This window comes from Manis javanica, chromosome 1 (assembly GCF_040802235.1).
Source record: "Manis javanica isolate MJ-LG chromosome 1, MJ_LKY, whole genome shotgun sequence".
In the NCBI taxonomy this organism is placed as follows: Eukaryota; Metazoa; Chordata; class Mammalia; order Pholidota; family Manidae; genus Manis; species Manis javanica.
In genome coordinates this window covers 188,982,716-189,001,232 of record NC_133156.1, presented here as the reverse complement: position 1 = coordinate 189,001,232, position 18,517 = coordinate 188,982,716, and the positions used below count along the sequence as shown (strand labels likewise).

At 36.2% G+C, this 18,517-nt stretch overlaps 1 protein-coding gene across 3 annotated transcripts in view; it reads right to left on the bottom strand.

Moving 5' to 3' along the window:
* Window positions 1–5,021: 5,021 nt before the first annotated feature.
* PELI1 (pellino E3 ubiquitin protein ligase 1) overlaps window positions 5,022–18,517 on the bottom strand; it is a 57,901-nt gene continuing 44,405 nt past the window's right edge. For all 3 annotated transcript variants that reach the window (XM_073212572.1, XM_073212562.1, XM_073212564.1), the window contains 6 exons: window positions 17,823–17,962; window positions 14,969–15,098; window positions 11,897–11,998; window positions 8,334–8,531; window positions 8,050–8,238; window positions 5,022–7,471 (listed from right to left, as the gene is read on the bottom strand). In XM_073212572.1, coding sequence (XP_073068673.1) covers window positions 6,905–7,471; window positions 8,050–8,238; window positions 8,334–8,531; window positions 11,897–11,998; window positions 14,969–15,098; window positions 17,823–17,893 — 1,257 coding nt within the window. In that variant the 5' untranslated portion in view covers window positions 17,894–17,962 and the 3' untranslated portion in view covers window positions 5,022–6,904. The remainder of the gene's footprint in view (window positions 7,472–8,049; window positions 8,239–8,333; window positions 8,532–11,896; window positions 11,999–14,968; window positions 15,099–17,822; window positions 17,963–18,517) is intronic.

The following is an 18,517-nucleotide window of genomic DNA, read 5'->3' as shown; positions in this document are numbered from 1 at the left end:
ACCTTTGGCAAACATCTTGTCTAATGGGAGTCTTGATCTAATGTCCGAGACTAAGTTCCTAATTCTAAGCACTCCCCCCCACCCAGTGCACCCTCCCTCAAAACTTCTCATTATCTTCTCCACTTCAACAAACAGCAACTCTATCCTTCCAGTCACTCAGGCTGATTGAGCTGAGCCAGCCTTACCTCCTCTTCCCTTTGTACACCCGGTATCTGTATGTGTCAGCAAATATTGTCATCTCTGCCTTCAGAACATATCCAGATTCTGGTCACTTTTCAAATCAGCTCTACTGTCACTGCTTTAATCCAAGTCACCATCATTTTTCTCCAAGATTGCTGCAATAGTATCCTAACTAGTGTCCCCATGCCCACTTACATCTATTTGCATCTTATTAAAATATGTCAGGTCATGTCACTCCTCTGCTCAAAATCTTTCTATGATCCTTTCTCACTCAGAATAAAAGCCAAGAGTCTCAGAAGGCCCTCCATGACCCAGTTTCATTCCCACGCCCCACTTCCCCTCTGATGTTTACCTCTTTGGCCTTACCAACCACTCTTCCCCATCCCACCAGAGTGACCCTGGCCTCTTTGCTAATATAGAAATAGTCCAAGCATGCTTCTACTTCAAGACCCTTGCAATTGCTGTTCCCTCTGCTTGAAAGCCTTTCCCAAAGCAGTCTTCGGCTCCTTCAGATCTTTCCTTAAATATCTTTCCAGTGGGGCTTTCTCTTGCCTCTTATTTAATATTGCCAACACTCCACATACATACATGATCACTCACAATATTTTCTATCTTCCTTTCTTGCTTTCTTTGTCCCTTCTGTTCACTATCTATCATGCAGCATCTTCTATTTTTCTTGTTCATTTCTATCTTCTCCATTACAATATACACCCTAAGACAGATGCGAAGACCGGGAGGCACCAAGGGACCTTGCTCTCACGACAGAATACACACCGCTTGCCTGCAACCTCCGCCAGTGCCATAGGCCAATCCGAGAGGCCCCCACCCACGGCAGCTTGGGGAATTAACCCAGAGGCTGTTCCCCTCTCACGGGTGACTGGCACAGGCAGCTCTTGTGGCAGAACACGCGCTGCTGGCCCTGTGACCCCCACTGCCTTAATACCAAAACCAGGGAAAGACACCACAAAAAAAAATTACAGACCAATATCCCTGATGAACATAGATGCAAAAATACTCAACAAAATATTAGCAAACCAAATTCAAAAATACATTAAAAGATCATCCATTATGATCACGTGGGATTCATCCCAGGGATGCAAGGATGGTACAACATTAGAAAATGCATTAACATCATCCACTCATCAACAAAAAGAAGGACAAAAACCACATGATCATCTCCATAGACACTGAAAAAACATTTGACAAAATTCAACATCCATTCATGATAAAGACTCAACAAAATGGGTATAGAGGGCAAGTATCTCAATATAATAAACGCCATATATGACAAATCCACAGCCAACATCATACTTAACAGTGAGAAGCTGAAAGCTTCCTTTAAGATCACGAACAAGACAAGGATGCCCACTCTCCCCACTGTTATTCAACATAGTACTGGGGGTCCTAGCCATGGCAATCAGACAACACAAATAAATAAAAGGCATCCAGATTGGCAAGGAAGAAGTCAAACTGTCCCTTTTTGCAGATGACATGATATTATACATAAAAAACCCTAAAGAATCCACTCCAAAACTACTAGAATATCTGAATTCAGCAAAGTTGCAGATAAAAAATTAATACACAGAAATCTGTTGCATTCCTATACACTAATGATGAACTAGCAGAAAGAGAAACCAGGAAAACAATTCCATTCACATTTGCATCAAAAAGAATAAAATACCTAGGCATAAACCAAACCAAGGAAGTGAAAGACCTATACTCTGAAAACTACAGGACACTCTTGAGAGAAATTAAAGAGGACACTAATAGATGGAAATTCATCCATGCTCTTGGGTAGGAAGATTAATATTGTTAAAATGGCCATCCTGCCTAAAGCAATCTACAGATTCAATGCAATCCCTATCAAAATACCAACAGCATTCCTCAACGAAGTGGAACAAATAGTTCTAAAATTCATAGGGAACCACAAAAGACCCCAAATAGCCAAAGCAATCCTGAGAAGGAAGAATAAAGCAGGGGGTATCACGCTTCCCAACTTAAAGCTCTACTACAAAGCCACAGTAATCAAGACAATATGGTACTGGCACTATTACAGACCCATAGACCAGTGGAACAGAATAGTTCAGATATTAACCCAAACATATATGGTCAATTAATATATGATAAAGGAGCCATGGACATACAATGGGGAAATGACAGCCTCATCAACAGCTGGTGTTGGCAAAACTGGACAGCTATATGTAAAAGAATAAAACTGGCTTATTGTCTAACTCCAAACACAAAGTAAACTCGAAATGGATCAAAGACCTGAATTAAGTCATGAAACCATAAAACTCTTAGAAGAAAACATAGGCAAAACTCTCTTGAATATAAACATGAGCAACTTCTTCATGAATGTATCTCCACTGGCAAGGGAAACAAAAGGAAAAATGAACAAGTGGGACTATATCAAACTAAAAACCTGTACAGCAAAGGACACCATCAGTAGAACAAAAAGACATCCTACAATATGGGAGACTATATTCATAAATGACACATCTGATAAGAGGTTGACATCCAAAATATACAAAGAGCTCACACATACCTCAACAAACAAAAAGCAATAACCCAAATAAAAAATGGGCAGAGGATCTGAATAGACACTTCTCCAAAGAAGAAATTCAGATGGCCAACAGGCACATGAAAAGATGCTCCACATCCCTAATCATCAGGGAAATGCAAATTAAAACCACAATGAGATATCACCTCACACCAGTTAGGATGGCCAACATCCAAAAGACAAACAACAAATGTTGATGAGGATGTGGAGAAAGGGGAACCCTCCTACACTGCTGGTGGGAATGTAAATTAGTTCAACCATTGTGGAGAGCAGTATGGAGGTTCCTCAAAAACTAAAAATAGAAATACCAATTGACCCAGGAATTCGACTCCTAGGAATTTACCTTAAGAATGCAGGATCCCAGTTTCAAAAAGACATATGCACCCCTGTTTATTGCAGCTCTGTTTACAATAGCCAAGAAATGGATGCAACCTAAGTGTCTATCAGTAGATGAATGGATAAAGAAGATGTGGTACATATACACAATGGAATATTATTCAGCTATAAGAAGAAAACAATCCTATCATTTGCAACAAAATGGATGGAGCTAGAGGGTATTATGTTCAGTGAAATAAGCCAGGTGGAGAAAGACAAGTACCAAATGATTTCACTCTTCTGTGGAGTATAAGAACAAAGAAAAATCTGAAGGAACATTACAGGAGCAGACTCACAGAACCCAAGAATGGACTAACAGTTACCAAAGGGAAAGGGACTGGGGAGGATTTGTGGGAAGGGAGGGATAAGGGGGAAAAAGGGGCATTACGATTTGCACACATAATGTGGGGCGGGGGGAGCACGGGGACGGCAGTATAGCACACAGAAGACAAGTAGTCTCTATAGCATGTTACTACAGTGATGGACAGTGACTATAATGGGGTACGTGGTGGGCACTTGATAATGGGGGTAATCTAGTAACCACAATGTTGCTCATTTTTGTATATTACTGATTTTTTGTATATTACTGATACCAAAAAAAAAAAAAACCAAAAGAAACAATACACACTCTACAAAGGCAGGGATTTTTTTCTGCTACATTACCCAATGTTTCAGGGTTTAGTGCTTAGTGGATACTCAAGTAACTGCTGTGAGAAGGCATGGATAAAATTTGAGGACATGACCTTAAACCATAGTTATGTAAGAGTAATTCTAGCAGTGAAAGTTGTTGATAGAATAATGTAATTCAGTTATGTAGTATTTTGGTGATCTCATTTGTTACAGGAATAATGTTTAGAACATATACAACACAAAAAATGGATCACAGAATTTTTTAGACAATAGTCTCTAAAGTGGGGTAGCATAAGATGATCCATCACGCTGACAGACCAAAGTGTTAGGATTATCTTTACTTATAAATTTAAGAATAATGGATGGATTTTCACTGATGCCCTCACCCAGTCTATGTAGCAGAAGGTCATGCATCACACATGGTTCTTGAGGTATCCTGACGGAAGAGTGGAGTGGGACTACTCATGTTAGATGTAATCATATTTTTAAGCATTATTTATTTCTGTTTTACATGTACTAGAAGATTTTTACATGATGGAAGTAAGCAATTAAAGCTTCAAGAAGATAATCTGGTAATAGATGACTCCTTCTGGATACTTACCATATCTAGCTTCATGACCCTAACATGTTAGGCAGAGGGAAATTTAATTCCCTGTACAAATTTAAGGACATTTGGCTTTTAAGACTGGTTTGATAAAAGAAATAAGCCATTAAGACAATCTTTCTTGAGAACACATTTAGTAAGAATAATACAACTTTTTCTCCTTGACCAGAATACTGACATTCCCTCAATATAGCTCAGTCAAACTGTTTCATTAGGTATTGTCAAAATAAAAGAATATTCAAATTGCTTGAATAGAAAAGTACCTAAAGACATAAATTATGAGTTCTCAAAACCTGAATTTCATAGGAAATGAACCATATTTTTCCCAGTTGCCAGGAGGAAATTCAGGCACTTTGGGAAGACTATGGACCTTTTATGGCCACTGAGGCACTATTTAAACAGTCTAGTATGCAATTTGCAAAGAGCCAATTCTCTAGCAGGACAACTTAGAAAAAGTCCTCAATTATTCAACCACTAAACAAAGTTCCTTTATTAATATGAAAAAGATGATTTTGCAAGGGAATCAGAGATTTAGAGTATTACATTAAATGCAAACTCATCTATTTCAAGTGAAACATTTCTGAAGTGGGGGTGGATTTGTCTACAAGTTTTCATTTCTGGTTGCCCATTCTCAGTTATGCAGAAATGAACTCACAGAGACAAATTTAAGTATCTATTTTGAAAAGTATTTACTTAATTTGAATAAATTAATTGCAAATAAAAATTAGCTACAATATATAGCTTGAATAGAAATGACTAGAACAAATACAACACAAGACTTGATTTCCAGGCATTAGTCACAAGGCATGTGACAAGCTAGAAAACTTCAAAATCAGTTATATTTCTTTGAAAAAGGGGTAACAGCAGTTACTGATACATCACAACTGGTAAACTTATAATACAAGTTTCCTGACATGCACTTCCTGAGTGAACCCAAATGATCATTTTTAAAAACAAGGAAATTTTGACAAGTAAAATAAAACAGTTCATGGCTTCTAAGCAACAAGGTTTGTTTTTTTCTAAGCCAAAAGAAAATTCAGAATAGCATTGCAATAGGATAAATTAAAGCTATGCTACCACATACAAAAATTTGCTAGTCAATTAAGCATCATACAACTTTTTAAACTAAAGGAAAACAAATCAAAAGTTTAAAAAGTTACTCTTTCTAATCTAAAAGTGTATTGATTTCTACAAGTGTCACAAACGGTTTGATGTATGTAGTGCAACTGTCTATACTTTCCTTGTGGTGCATCAAAAAAAAGAAAAAAGAGTGAGGGTGGGGGTTGGGGAAAGAAGAACCATTTTCCTGCTTCTGAAAGCTAAGAACTTACTGGAATAAGAGAATTAACAGACCATGCAAGTACATTCCCCCACTTGGCTGTCACTTGTGCTCATGTGCCAACCAACATTTCCTTGGGTCGCACTGTGGCAACTCTCCTTAGGATTCAAGCCCATAGTTAAGGCCTATCTACTAGGTTAAAAAAAGGGTTGGCTGGGGGGGGGCACTATTTTCAGTTATCCCTTTAATCACCTGTATTCTTAATGCCTGGATAAGGCCAAATATAGAATAATTAATTAATTAAGCATTTCTTTTTCTAAAGCAAATCAAGTCACTCTCCTTTCTTGTTAATTTATGCTTTTTCTCATGGGAGTAGTTTTTTTGTAGAAAACAGTGAACAGATGAACCACAGTTTATATATATCTAAAAAACAAACTTGCCAAATGTTGCTGATACTAAAAACAGATTAGTTATCATGGGAGAAAAATAGATAATCTACATTAAATTGCATATTCAAAGGAGCATATAAAATGTTTCTTAGCATTAAGTTTTTGTGATAGTACTATACTTAAGAGAAACATTAAGGAAAAAAAATCTTTCCTGATAATCTTCAATGTGGTTAAAAACAAACACCTCTTACACAATGGTAATTGACATGAATTTGGTTTTACAAAGTATTTTAATTTACCAAATTCCATATTTAGATGGGGATGGGAGAGAGGCTCTCTTGTCCTTGTTCCTAACCTTGCAAATCCTTAAGCTATGCTCACTAAACTACCATTCACACCAAGAGTGTGACACCATCATTTACCATGCTACTCTACCAAGAACATTCTAAGATATTTTCTATAATAAAGATAAATAGAAAAAAAAGTTAATATACATGTTGCTGTATTTTACAATGTTTGCAACAAACAGTAAACTAACATAGTTTGAACCAACAGTCCCCTCAGTTATACAAAACAATTTTTCAACACTGAGGATGGGTGATTCAAAGACACTACAATGAAGGCATCAAATTAGACTATGTCTTTTTTTCCTCAAAATATATTTTCAAAACTCGGAATTCTGAAGTCTGGTACTTTCAGAAATTCCTTTGTTTGAGTTTTCCAGGTTTTTGATTAGAAATTGTACTATTTATTATAAATGTCTAAAAAAATTCTTCATCTTAATGCAAATGACCAGAGCAGAGAAACTGTGACGTGGACAACAGGTTGGAAAACCCAACTCACTTAGCTTATAAATTTATAATGTGGTCCTGGAGTACAACTGTCTGTTAGTCTAGAGGTCCTTGGAAAATAAGTCTGATGTAGCCTTGTTCACCAGCCAATTGATGTGCACAAAAGGGACACGCTGCATGAAAAGTATGAGTACCATGAGGAAGCGGGATCTGGGACCAGTAGGCAGTTGTCTTTTCTGAACACACATGCCCACATGGGCTAAACGCATGGGTTGGAGGGCCAGCGTCCACATAAAATCCAGCTTCACATCCAAGCCACAGAGGAACATAAGGACCAACAGACCTACACATAGGACATTCACGATCTTTTCCGTCACGTTCTTCTTTGTTTCCCCAGTTATGATAGCCATGAACGTGGCCACAGTTTAGATAGACCCATGGTTGTTTTTCATCGACAACATCTTTCCTCTTCATACTTGGAAATGCTAAAGTGTTGAACCCTACAGGGCACTGAGGTCTCGCGGCATTGATTTCCTGTCTCAAAGCTTCTAAATGCTTCACTGTGGGAGTGCGGGACAGGCCTTCCGCAGTACGCCACAGCAATGTTGCTCCACAGAGGTCAATCAATGAGCCATCTTGTAACTGATTGGTCTCAATTTCCACCTAGAGGAAACACGAATCAAAGCACACATTCACCCTTGTGTTTTGGATTTTTACATAACAATTTTGTCTTAGGTCCTCCTTATTCAAGAACTGAAATTTCCTATGACTGTTATTACTATATAATTAAGGAACTCCACTGGCAATCATGAAAAATCATGAAAATCATGAAAAGTTTGAAAATCAGGATAAAATATTAAGCAGTAACATTTCTTTTAAGCTAGAAAAGACAGTTCATGATTAAAACATCTGGCTAATTAGTAAGTCTAATATTTCCAATAAATATTATGGTCAAAGATATACATACAGATAAGTAGAAAATAAACAGGGTGCTACTTAATTTAGGAGAGTTTAGGTTTCAAACCATATTAACATGTGAAAGAATAAATTTCTAGAGTGTCCTAACTGAAACATAAAGATAATATCCTCTAGCATAGTGTTAAGTAGTCAGCATTTGATAGTCAGACTTATTACTCTGTGTCAGCAAGAAATTTAAGAGTGTTTGGGACTATGCTATGCATCCAGTCCAGCTCAGCCTATGTTTATTATAACTAAATAAGAAGCTACATCTTAGCACTTACCATTTTTCCTCTCTGCTGAGCTGATCTGGTTTCACGTAGGCTGAATACATTTCCACACACTGATATTTCTCTCCATATTCCAGGCTTGGAGTCTTCTGTAAACCCATTGCGTGGATGCATAACAAGAACACCATTAGTGGTCAAGCCATCCATCTGCCCATCTGATGTCTTCCATTTGGCAGCCTTCTCCTAGTAGGAATAAGAATAGAAAGCTTCTGTTTACTTGTACTTTGGTAAAAGAAGTGGTTATAAAATAATGCATCATTTAGGAAAACATTTTTTACCCCAAGAAAGATGTTTTTTGATGAGTCAAATCCTGCAGCATAAATCCGTGCTGTAAAGGGGGGATTCCGTTCACATATGATTCTACAGGCAAATCTCGATATAGTGCTTTGCACTGACTGTGTATCAGAATTACTTTGACTTCCAGGAACTGTGTCAGTTACTACAAAGTCAATGGGACTTTCAGTTGACCGACCAATCTAAGGGGGGAAAAAAAAATATCTATAAACCTGTTCAAAAGAACAGAGAGGAAAATCCATTCAAGAAAGGTACAATAAGGTGAAAATATTAAGCCTTTGAAATTTCTAATCTCAAACTTGCCCTACTAACTCTAGGGGTATCTAGAGTTGAAAATGAATCTGTTAGACGTACTTACACTGATAATCACCTAGAGTATAGAATTAAGTGGGAACTTATGACCCAGAATATATGAAACCCTCAGGGAATGAAGAGTTTAAGATGGCTGACATTTCTAGATGGCTGCAGATTTTCATTTTAACCTCTTTGGATGGAAATATATCTACCATGTATTACTCCATCGTCTTTTAACAGAATACAGTAAGCTTTTTTTATATAAATAAAAGAGCAAATCCTTTATGACTATAGGACATTGTAATATGAATAAATCCATTTATATTCAGCTGAAGTGCAGTGATGTCTTCAGGCGCTGTGAAGAATTGTACAAGAATGCTGATCCTTATGTTAAGGCCTTATACAGCCTTGCTTTGAGGTCTTATGCATATTTAATAGATTTTGGGTTTTTTTCCTGTCAGGTTATCAGCTATCATTTCTTGCTGTTTGGCATACCTGTCTCTAACAGCATTCCCCTCTTCTAACCAGCTACTCTTATCCTGCTATGGGTTAAGAGACCAAATAACCAAACTTCAAAGAGTAGTATTTCAAAAAGTTCTTGGTGAAAGCCTAAGGTATTCTCCTGGGAGCAAGAGCATGGCCTAAGTGGCATTTATTTTATATGCCTAGTGTCATTTTTATTTTCCTCCTGGTTTTTGGCCATATTCCAGAGAGACAGATTCCCAGATAAGACTTCTGGTGGGTGAGGTGTCAGTGGATTAAAAACATTGTCAGGGGTACTAGCAAGTAATTAATTAATTTCATCTTGAATCCCTCACATAAGCATACTTTTAGATAAAACTCTTTAGTTTTGTCCTATCATCAAGAATAAAGTCTTCATTTGGACAGTTTCAGAGGGAAACTGGTTGTTTAAGAAATGTAAGATTCCTGTTTCCTTATTTTTATAAGAAAAATGACATTCAAAGAAAATGTTCTCTGACCTTTGAAACTAAAAATATTTCCAAAAGTCAAAGGCTCTTTCAGAGCCAAAAGATGTAGGCCAAGGATTGGCCTGAAGATTGATACTCATAATCAAGATATTCAGAAGCAGCACTTATTTGGGAAGAGAGATTGTTCAGAAGAATTGATATTTGATCTGAGCCTTGGAAGGGAAGATTTAAGACATCAAGGCAATACTAGTCATGACAAGTAAGACGGAAGAAATCTCAGTATCTATAAAGAGAAAAAACCTACATGATTGTGGTAGATGTAAAATATAATCATGTGTTAAGATAAACTTTAGTAATTCTTTTTCGAACTGCTATTAGCTTTAAAAATACAGATCTTATCACGTCACTCTCTCACTCCATTAAAAACCTCAATGGTTCTTTACAGCCTATCCAAATTCACCTCCCATCTACCAATCCAGCCTGACTTCCTGTTACTTCAGTTCACAAAAAAAGTATATTCTAGCTAGAAGTCGCTTGTATTCATCAATCTTCTACCACTTCTACTTCTCTTTTATCAGAATGTCTTTCTGCTGATTAGACTGGTAAAATCCTAATCAACTTTATAAAAAAAAGGTCCAAATAAAAAGGCACCACTATAAAGCCTTTTCTTCATCCTTCTTCCAACTAATCTGAAGCCTATGCTTCACATTTAGACCATCAGTATGGCACCTATGTAAGTAATCAACTTGTAATGCCTCCTTTATTTACTTCACAGTGAGTGTCAAGAAATGCATAGAGATGAAGTATGAATGTCAGATGGACTGAACAAATATGTTCGGTTTAGAAGGTAAGGAAACCTAGAATGCTTATAAAACCAGTTCTTCCAAGACTGGCTGATTTATCAGGGTAGTTTCTGATATATGTCAGGTTTTTTGATGTAGAAATGCTTGGATTTTCCATAGGTCTAATGCTTGTAGGAAGGGTATAATCACTCTACTATACTGGGGAAAAAACTCTATTCCTTTATAAAAAGGATGAAATGAAAAATGTTATAATACATTTAAGGCAACTTCATAAAATGTGTGAAGACACTGTTCCATAATTGAGGATGCCTGGTTTAATCTCAGTTTTGCCCCTAACTTTGTAATCTGTAATAAGATTTCAGTGACCATATCAAGGTATTTCCTGAAACTAAAATTCCAGTCTGTGATCAAATATCTCAGTAACGTCTTGATTTTTAAAGAGCTTATTAATTAGGCACATTCATTTTAACTGGCTGTCAGTGAAATAAAATGTAGAAAATCATCCAAACTTCATCCTCATTGAAGTGTTATTTATTTTCAATTTTTTGGTAAAAGCAAAGAAGATACAAACAAACATTCATATTGTAATACTAACTATAGAGATACTAATCTAAAGAAGTCAGGAGTAGTACACAGGGCTGGAAGGAAGAGGGTGACTTCAAAGAAGTATTTTGCTACTGGTTACAGTTATCCTTTTCACATTCATTTATCTCGTAAAACAAAGAAAAACTGAAAAGTAACTGGGACAGTAATCTTAAGAGCAACATTTTCAGGTACTTTATGATCTATAAAAGTTTGTTTCAAAAAATCCCAGGGCTTTACAAAACCCAATGTTCTGGGAGAAGACATCGTGATATTTGTTTACATCTTTGGGTTTGGCTTTCTATTATCTATCAGTTTTATAAAAATATTGCACTCAGTTGGTACAAAAAATGAGGAGAAAAAAACCCCACCACTATTGCACCAGTAGCTCTGCCCAAATATGTGCTGAGAAATAAATTTGATTTCACATTATAAGAACAGTTAAAAACTGCCTCTACTTTTTGCTGACTAAAGAGGAAATGGGAAGCAGTGACAAAAACAAATCATAAATGTATGCAGAACACTTACTTCTTGGTTCCTTCTTTTAGGGATAATGATAGCTAACAGAGCTGTTATTATTATACCTCTATTATTAATAGTTAATTGTTTACCAGCTACCTGGCAAAGCTCTGGGCACTTTACATGTACTTACACTTTACAGGTACCTCCTGACAGTCTTATAAGTTCCAGTATCTGTACTGTATTGGAGGAAACTGAGGTATGGAGTGGCTAAGTGATGTTTACAAAGCATTTTGATTTCAGAGTCCATCTTTAACCATGTTATGCTGACTTCTAGTATGGGGGGGGGTGGGTTAGAAATCAATGTATATTTAATGAAACACACATTATTAAAATATGATAATCCTTTATCTGACCACAGCAAAAGTCACTGACAATAGGTTTTAACTTTTTTGTTTAAGAAAAAAAATTCAGATATACCTGGAACATATCAGTGTTGCTGTCATGAGTGTATTCAACCACCACTGTCTGTGCCCGAGATAAGGTATATGATATGCTATGCTGGTCCTTGTTGCTTATTGCCTAAGAAAGAAAAAATTAACAGCAAAAAATTAGCCGGTAGGTTAGTCAAATAATATTTAAATAAAGAAAGGTAATCTATTTATCACATAAGATATATTTCTTGGTGAAACTTAGGGTAGGGATTAATAACTCTTGTATAACCTCAGCTGTGACAGTAGTTTTTCAGGTTGAGTAGGGTGTAGGAGAATACTTTGAAGTAATATATAGAGTAAGGACTTAACTTCTTTGTATTAAAACACTATAAAATCTAGGTCTCCCTTTTAAGTACTTTAAATTATATACTAATGAAAACCAAATCTCATGTATAAACTGAAAGCAGTACTTAGTACTGTTCTGAAGAGAATATACAAAATCTTTAAAAATAAGAAGAATGTTATTTTTAAAGTAACTCAAAGAGTTGTAAAATTAACCAATAAGCAGGGTTAAATGGTTTTCCTAATCATTCTGTGACTCTATGGATGATAAATATTTGTTGTATGGTGGGCTAAATACAGAAAAATTCATAGAATAATTAAATACTACCAAAGGAAATGGATAGAATGCTTATGATTGTACTTCTGACTTATCCCAAATTAAAAACATTTCTAAAAAGAACGTTTTCAGTTTTGCTTTCAGGCATTTTTCTATGTATGAGTTGAAGATATCAGAGCAGGGGTGGGTGAGTGGGAAGGATGGGGGAACCTGCACGAAGGAAGTATAAACAGGCTGCTTTTTAAAAAGAAAACAGATACAAAGACACAAAAGAATAATTATAGAACAACAAAGAGGCTAAATGAAAAAATATGTTTTCTAATTAGAAGTTTGGCATAAAATTTTACTTGGTTTCAATTTGTAACTATTCTGTAATAGATAAAACTTAAAAAAATAGCTTTAAGATTAATTAAGATTGTGAAAATTTTAAATACACAAAGAGAATAAACAGCGGGTACTAACTACCCAGCTTTATAAAAGATTAATAATGCCATTTTTGCCTCTGATTATTATAAAGAAATTAAACTCTGCAGATATAATCAAGGCTGCTTACATGTCCCTCCCTACTCTGCTTTCTTCAGAGGCATCCAACCTCGAGTGTGCAGGGTAGATCAATTTCATGCATGTTGTTAATGTTTTACTATACAGTTATGTATTCATAAATATTACATAATTGTTTTACAGGTTTTAAGAACTATAATTACTATAACTTAGCATTAAACAACTTACTTTTCAATCAAATAATTGCTCAGTATTTTGAAAGATAATTCTTAATAGCCAAAGAGATTAAATAACATGGGTTTTTGTGTACTTTTGAGATTGTAATACTTGTTTCTTTTAAAACTATTGAATCCACTTTTAGAATGAGAATAAGAACTACATCAAATTAAATTTTCACTGGAATGGAAAGCAGAGTTTAACCACTCACCCCAGATGACTGCCAGACTAAACAATTAGTTTTGTAATTTCTTGTACAATCTTGTACAATCATGATCTCACTATATTCCTCCGAAACTGAAAGAGGAAAGATCCTGAAGATTTTTGTTGCCTAGTAAAGATGAACTGGATCTAGCAATGAAACATCAGGAGCAGGACAGCAAAAATGCAAAGAAAAGCACAGAAGAGGATATATATATATATATATAGGGATTAAGAATATTTTCCCCATGCTAATGCTTCTCATTCAGAGGTAGTATTAGCTGTATAAGGGGCATTTGGAAACACATAGGTGCATTTTTGGCTGTCACATGATCTGAGGGCTTAAATGGCATTTAGTGGGTGGGAACTAAGAATCTTCAATGTCTGCAATATGTGGGACAGTCCTGCACAAAGAATTTGCACAACCAAAATGCCAAGGGCACTCATGTGGGAAAATACTGGAAGGAAGCTCCTCAGACTGGATCAATAAGCCATCCACTTCCACCACCTGCTCAGCATATTCCTTCTCTGCAAAGGGGCAAAAAGAAACACCTAACAGAAATTGTCACTTTTCTATATTCACTGGCTTTCAAATAGTATTATGAGAGGCCTAGTCGAGGCATGAGGGAGGATTCTGTCTTAGACACCACGTTGGGCATAAAACAAAGTAAAAAATCCAATTGATTTCAGAGACTGGAAAAGTGACCTATAACAAGGTATTATATGCCAGTATATCTTTCATTTATTTAACTGAGAGAGATACCTCAGATGGTATAATATCAAGGAACATTCTGGGGCTGCTTAACTAAGATACAGGTACTTCAAGAAGTCACAGAACTCTGTACTTTTTTTAAATCACTCATCACAGTATCAAATCCAGTCCTTGTTATAAAATTGGAAGTAGAGGAATTCATAGGAAATACAAAGATCTGAAATTGCCCATAACTGTCTATCATCACTCCAGGAAAAGCCCAAGGGTCCTGAAATGGTGGCACAAGTTCTGGAGATTTTGGTAGGGAAAGAAAAAGGGGCTGAAAGAATTGAATAGATCAGGAGATTGAACAGTTACATTTTTGGCTAGTTGCATGCATAGATTTTACTCAATTTAATAATTATTGAGATCTACTTTGTTCAAGTCACTCTGTGAAAAGCTATAAGGATCATGTAACAAAACAAACAAAAACCAAGAGCATCCATAGGCTCTTTGATAGGTCCTTAGTTAAAAAAATTACCTCATCCAATATGCTTCTAGTACCTAAATACACTTACTGTACCCTGCATTCCTTCCCCAGCGCAGGGGGGGCCCCCTCTAATAACAGCAGGAACTTCCTACTTCTCAGAGAAGACAGCTGCATAACTCTAAATACTAGATAAAGCCCCAGTTCTACCCTCACCTTTTAAAATGTTTTCTTTTAATTTCCACCCTATTCCTGGTTTATCATTTTTAAAAACTCAGTGGCCCTTCCATTCAAACAAAAGGAAATTTCTGGTATAGAACTTGAAGGGAATATGAAAACATGTACAAAAATCTTTCAATTTCTCTCCAGGTTCATTTAGGGTTTTGTTTTGTTTTGTTTTTACCTTTGCAGCCTGAGGAGTACAAGCAATATGCACAGTGCTGGGCTTCACCCCATTTGCCTTAGGTCTTTTAAACAAAGCAAACCTACTTTTTCTCCTTCCTCTATCGCCATTTGGGAGAGACCCATTATACCTGACAAGGGAAAAAAAAAGTTTAGGAGATTTCTTGTACAAACCACACAATCTGTTTCAAACAAGTGTTTTACTTTGCCTTATAGGATCAATCCCCAATCATCATCTATTAACACATTGTAAGTATATCAAATTCCTTTCAGCAATTGCTGATCCCCAGCTGCCTGAGTGTGAAACAAAATGAGATTCCTTCTGGCTGTGTTCCAAGTCACAGAGAAGGTTTTGTATTATACATAGTTTTAATTTTATCTTTATTTTTCTTCCCTCTTTTATTCAAGATAATCGAGAGCTGATTAACAGCATATCTAACTTCTTACGATTCATTCTATTTTTTTAAAGGCAAATGTTTACATGTGTTAAATACAACCTTTAAAAGTACACTATGAATTGTGTAAAACAGTACCTCCTTTAATTATGAACCAAACATCTTAAATGGCTGAACTTTTGAAATAAGGAATTTTTAGACTTGTTTGTTAAGCCTCAGCTACCTGAATGTGTGTGCAAACACATTCACATGTTGGAAAACCTGTCCAACTGAGATGCCTGCTAACAGTAGTTAAACATATTTTTGTTGTTGAGACCTTATGACCATTTCTCCATAACATACATATTTTTCCTGAAGATAAGCAAGTAAGCAAGGACTGAACTAATAGGTAAAAAGTTCAGAACATAACATTTGTGTGTTTACTATGTACTGAGCACTATTGGGCTCTATCCCGTACACATCACTTCACTTAATCCATCTCACAAAAAAATCTGCAAGAGTGGAATTACTCTCCACTTTTATAAGTTGGGGATTAAGTTGTTTCTCAGAGGAATTAAGTTTATTTTCTGAAAGTCATACAAGTGACACTAGCAAAGCTAGAAGGAATCTAGGTGTTTGTCATGCTTTCTAATCTATCTCTATTGCTTCCTTATGGCATGAGCAGTAGTTTAATAATATAGTCACTCTTCATTCACTGTCCCCTGAACCCTGACAAAATATTTGTTTTAATGGTCTCTTGCATATAGCTGGTCATTCTGGGGGGGAAAATGAGGCAGGGAAGAGGAACAGTTTTGAGATTGGAAGAGAGTATGATGTAAAATGACACCCATTCTAGGAAAAGAAGGGACTTTATTCAAAGACTGCATACACAGAAATTACACCAACTCTTTATGAAAAATAAAACACTGATTTTTTACTGGAGAAGGCCCTTGCTAATCTTGCTAGTCCTAGATAAAAGTTAAGAGTAGCTCCCCTTAGCTAATACACTAATTTTGCTTTTCTAGGCTATGTATTGCCACCAGACCCACTGTGGGTTCCTCATTGTCCCTCACTACTGTCCACCAAGTGGCATGACTTGAACGTCTTCTGGAGATATGCTTTCTATTCCCACATGGTGCTCCTGTAGCTCAAAGCTCTTTTCTAAGCAGTAACAACATGAAACTGACAACCTTATCCAGTTTTACTTATCCTTCTAGAGAGTTAGGAAGAAGCACTAGTTGCATTTTAAGTGCCAGATACAGAGACAACTATTATTGCTTAGGATTAACTAAGAAGCTGCTGGACTAAGACAGGCAGTTTAGATCACACACTAAATTTTAAATTCTTGTCTTCAAATGACTCAAATTCTTGGTGTAAGAATTTAACTTTGAAGAGTTTTTTGGTAGTTAAAAGCTTGTTTGTCATTAATATATTAGCAACTATGTGACTTAAGTTGTAATATTGTAGTGACTATATTTATGATCTTTTAAGTTCTGTTTTTGAGAACAAAGTCTCAAAGGACTTTAAATTATCTTGTCAAATTGTCATTTTACAGAGGAGGAAACTAATGCCCAGAACAGTTAAGTGACGTGCCCAAGGTCATACAGCTAGCAATGCTGGAGTAAGTATTGGAATATAGGATTCTTGACTTTCAGTCAAGCTCAATTAACTCCATATTATCTTCCCAGTTTCTCTTACTCTCTCATCTGAAACAACAGACATATTTTCACTTAAGTAAGAATTTGTACCAACCTGATCCTAAAACATGTTGTAATATCAAGAGCTGCTTTTTAGGCAGAAGAGAAATAGCAGGGAGAAAGTAAATTTTGAAATTTCTAGTTTCTGAGATCTCTAGTTAGCAGACTAACATTATTTCTGTTTTGATAGTTATGGTGAGTTTAGACTGGATAAACTGAAATAACAGAATCATCTATTCTTCGGTCTGTAGATTGTGTCTGTGTGAACTGTATGGATAGGATTACTTTTGAAGCAAACAGTTGGTCCTGGGCTCCAGAGTCATCATATTGCTATGCTTATACAACACCTTTTATCAAAAAGTACAGGACCACAAGCACAAAGCAATGAACACTTTAGAGGGCCAAAGGAACCAGTAAGTACTAACCTCCATGAAAATGACCTGAAGTGGAGGGCAGTTTTGGTAAAATGTACTGAGGAAAATTTTTCTAAAAGATGGGATAGGGAAGACAAATAGAATGATTACATGACTTCAGACAAATACATCTGTCACTTCATCTTTCAGTTTTTGTCCTTTCTGGGGATGAGGGTGAGGCAAAGTTTATGGAGTATTTGAGCAACTATAAGAGATGGCATAAAATGAGAATTAAGAGTTTCTCAGTTTGATTATACCCTGTAACTTTAAATCCTCTTTGGAAATATGTAGGATGTAAATTCTAAAGAAAGTACTTTTAACCTATATGTCAGAGATACTAAATTTTATGTCATCAGACAGAGAAACCTTACCCTAGGACAATGAGTTCACCATATTTTACTGGTGCTTTGGATGGATGATTTTCTTGATCAGGAGAAAACATGAGCTTGGCTGTCTTTCTCAAATCTTGGTTCACTGATCAGAAGCCTTGGGACACCTTTTGCATTATTTCCTAGAAGGGAAATGTTTTCATTAATAATGTGAACAATTCCAGTTCAAATAAGCACCTCATAATATACAAAGTATGTGACATTTCCCCCAATAATGGTTATATATATTTGATGCAACTACTTAAATATATAAAAAACATAAATCTGGGGACTTCCATTTCCAGGAAGATGGAGCAGACATATTTTCCCCTATTAGTTCTACTATGTACAAACTAAAAACCCTGAACATTTTTATATAAAAAGTAAGACTCTGAAAAGTAGAGAGAAGGCAGACCAGCTCGGGGCCCAAGGAATGACACAATGGTGAGTTCTTTGGGCTCTCTGTTTGCCTCATATATCCTGCATTTGGAGTTGAAGAATCAGCAACCCAGAAATGCCAATTGGCTGAAAAAAAGAAAAGCCCCAACAAAAGCTTGCTCTCTCTAACCAAAGGAGTAAAAAGGGCAGCCTTACCAAGACAAAAAATGTTCAACAATAACTGCTCTACTGCAGCCCACCACCACCAAGAGCCTACTAGGGATCCCAGACTTCTACCTCATGAAGCCATGAGAAGCCTC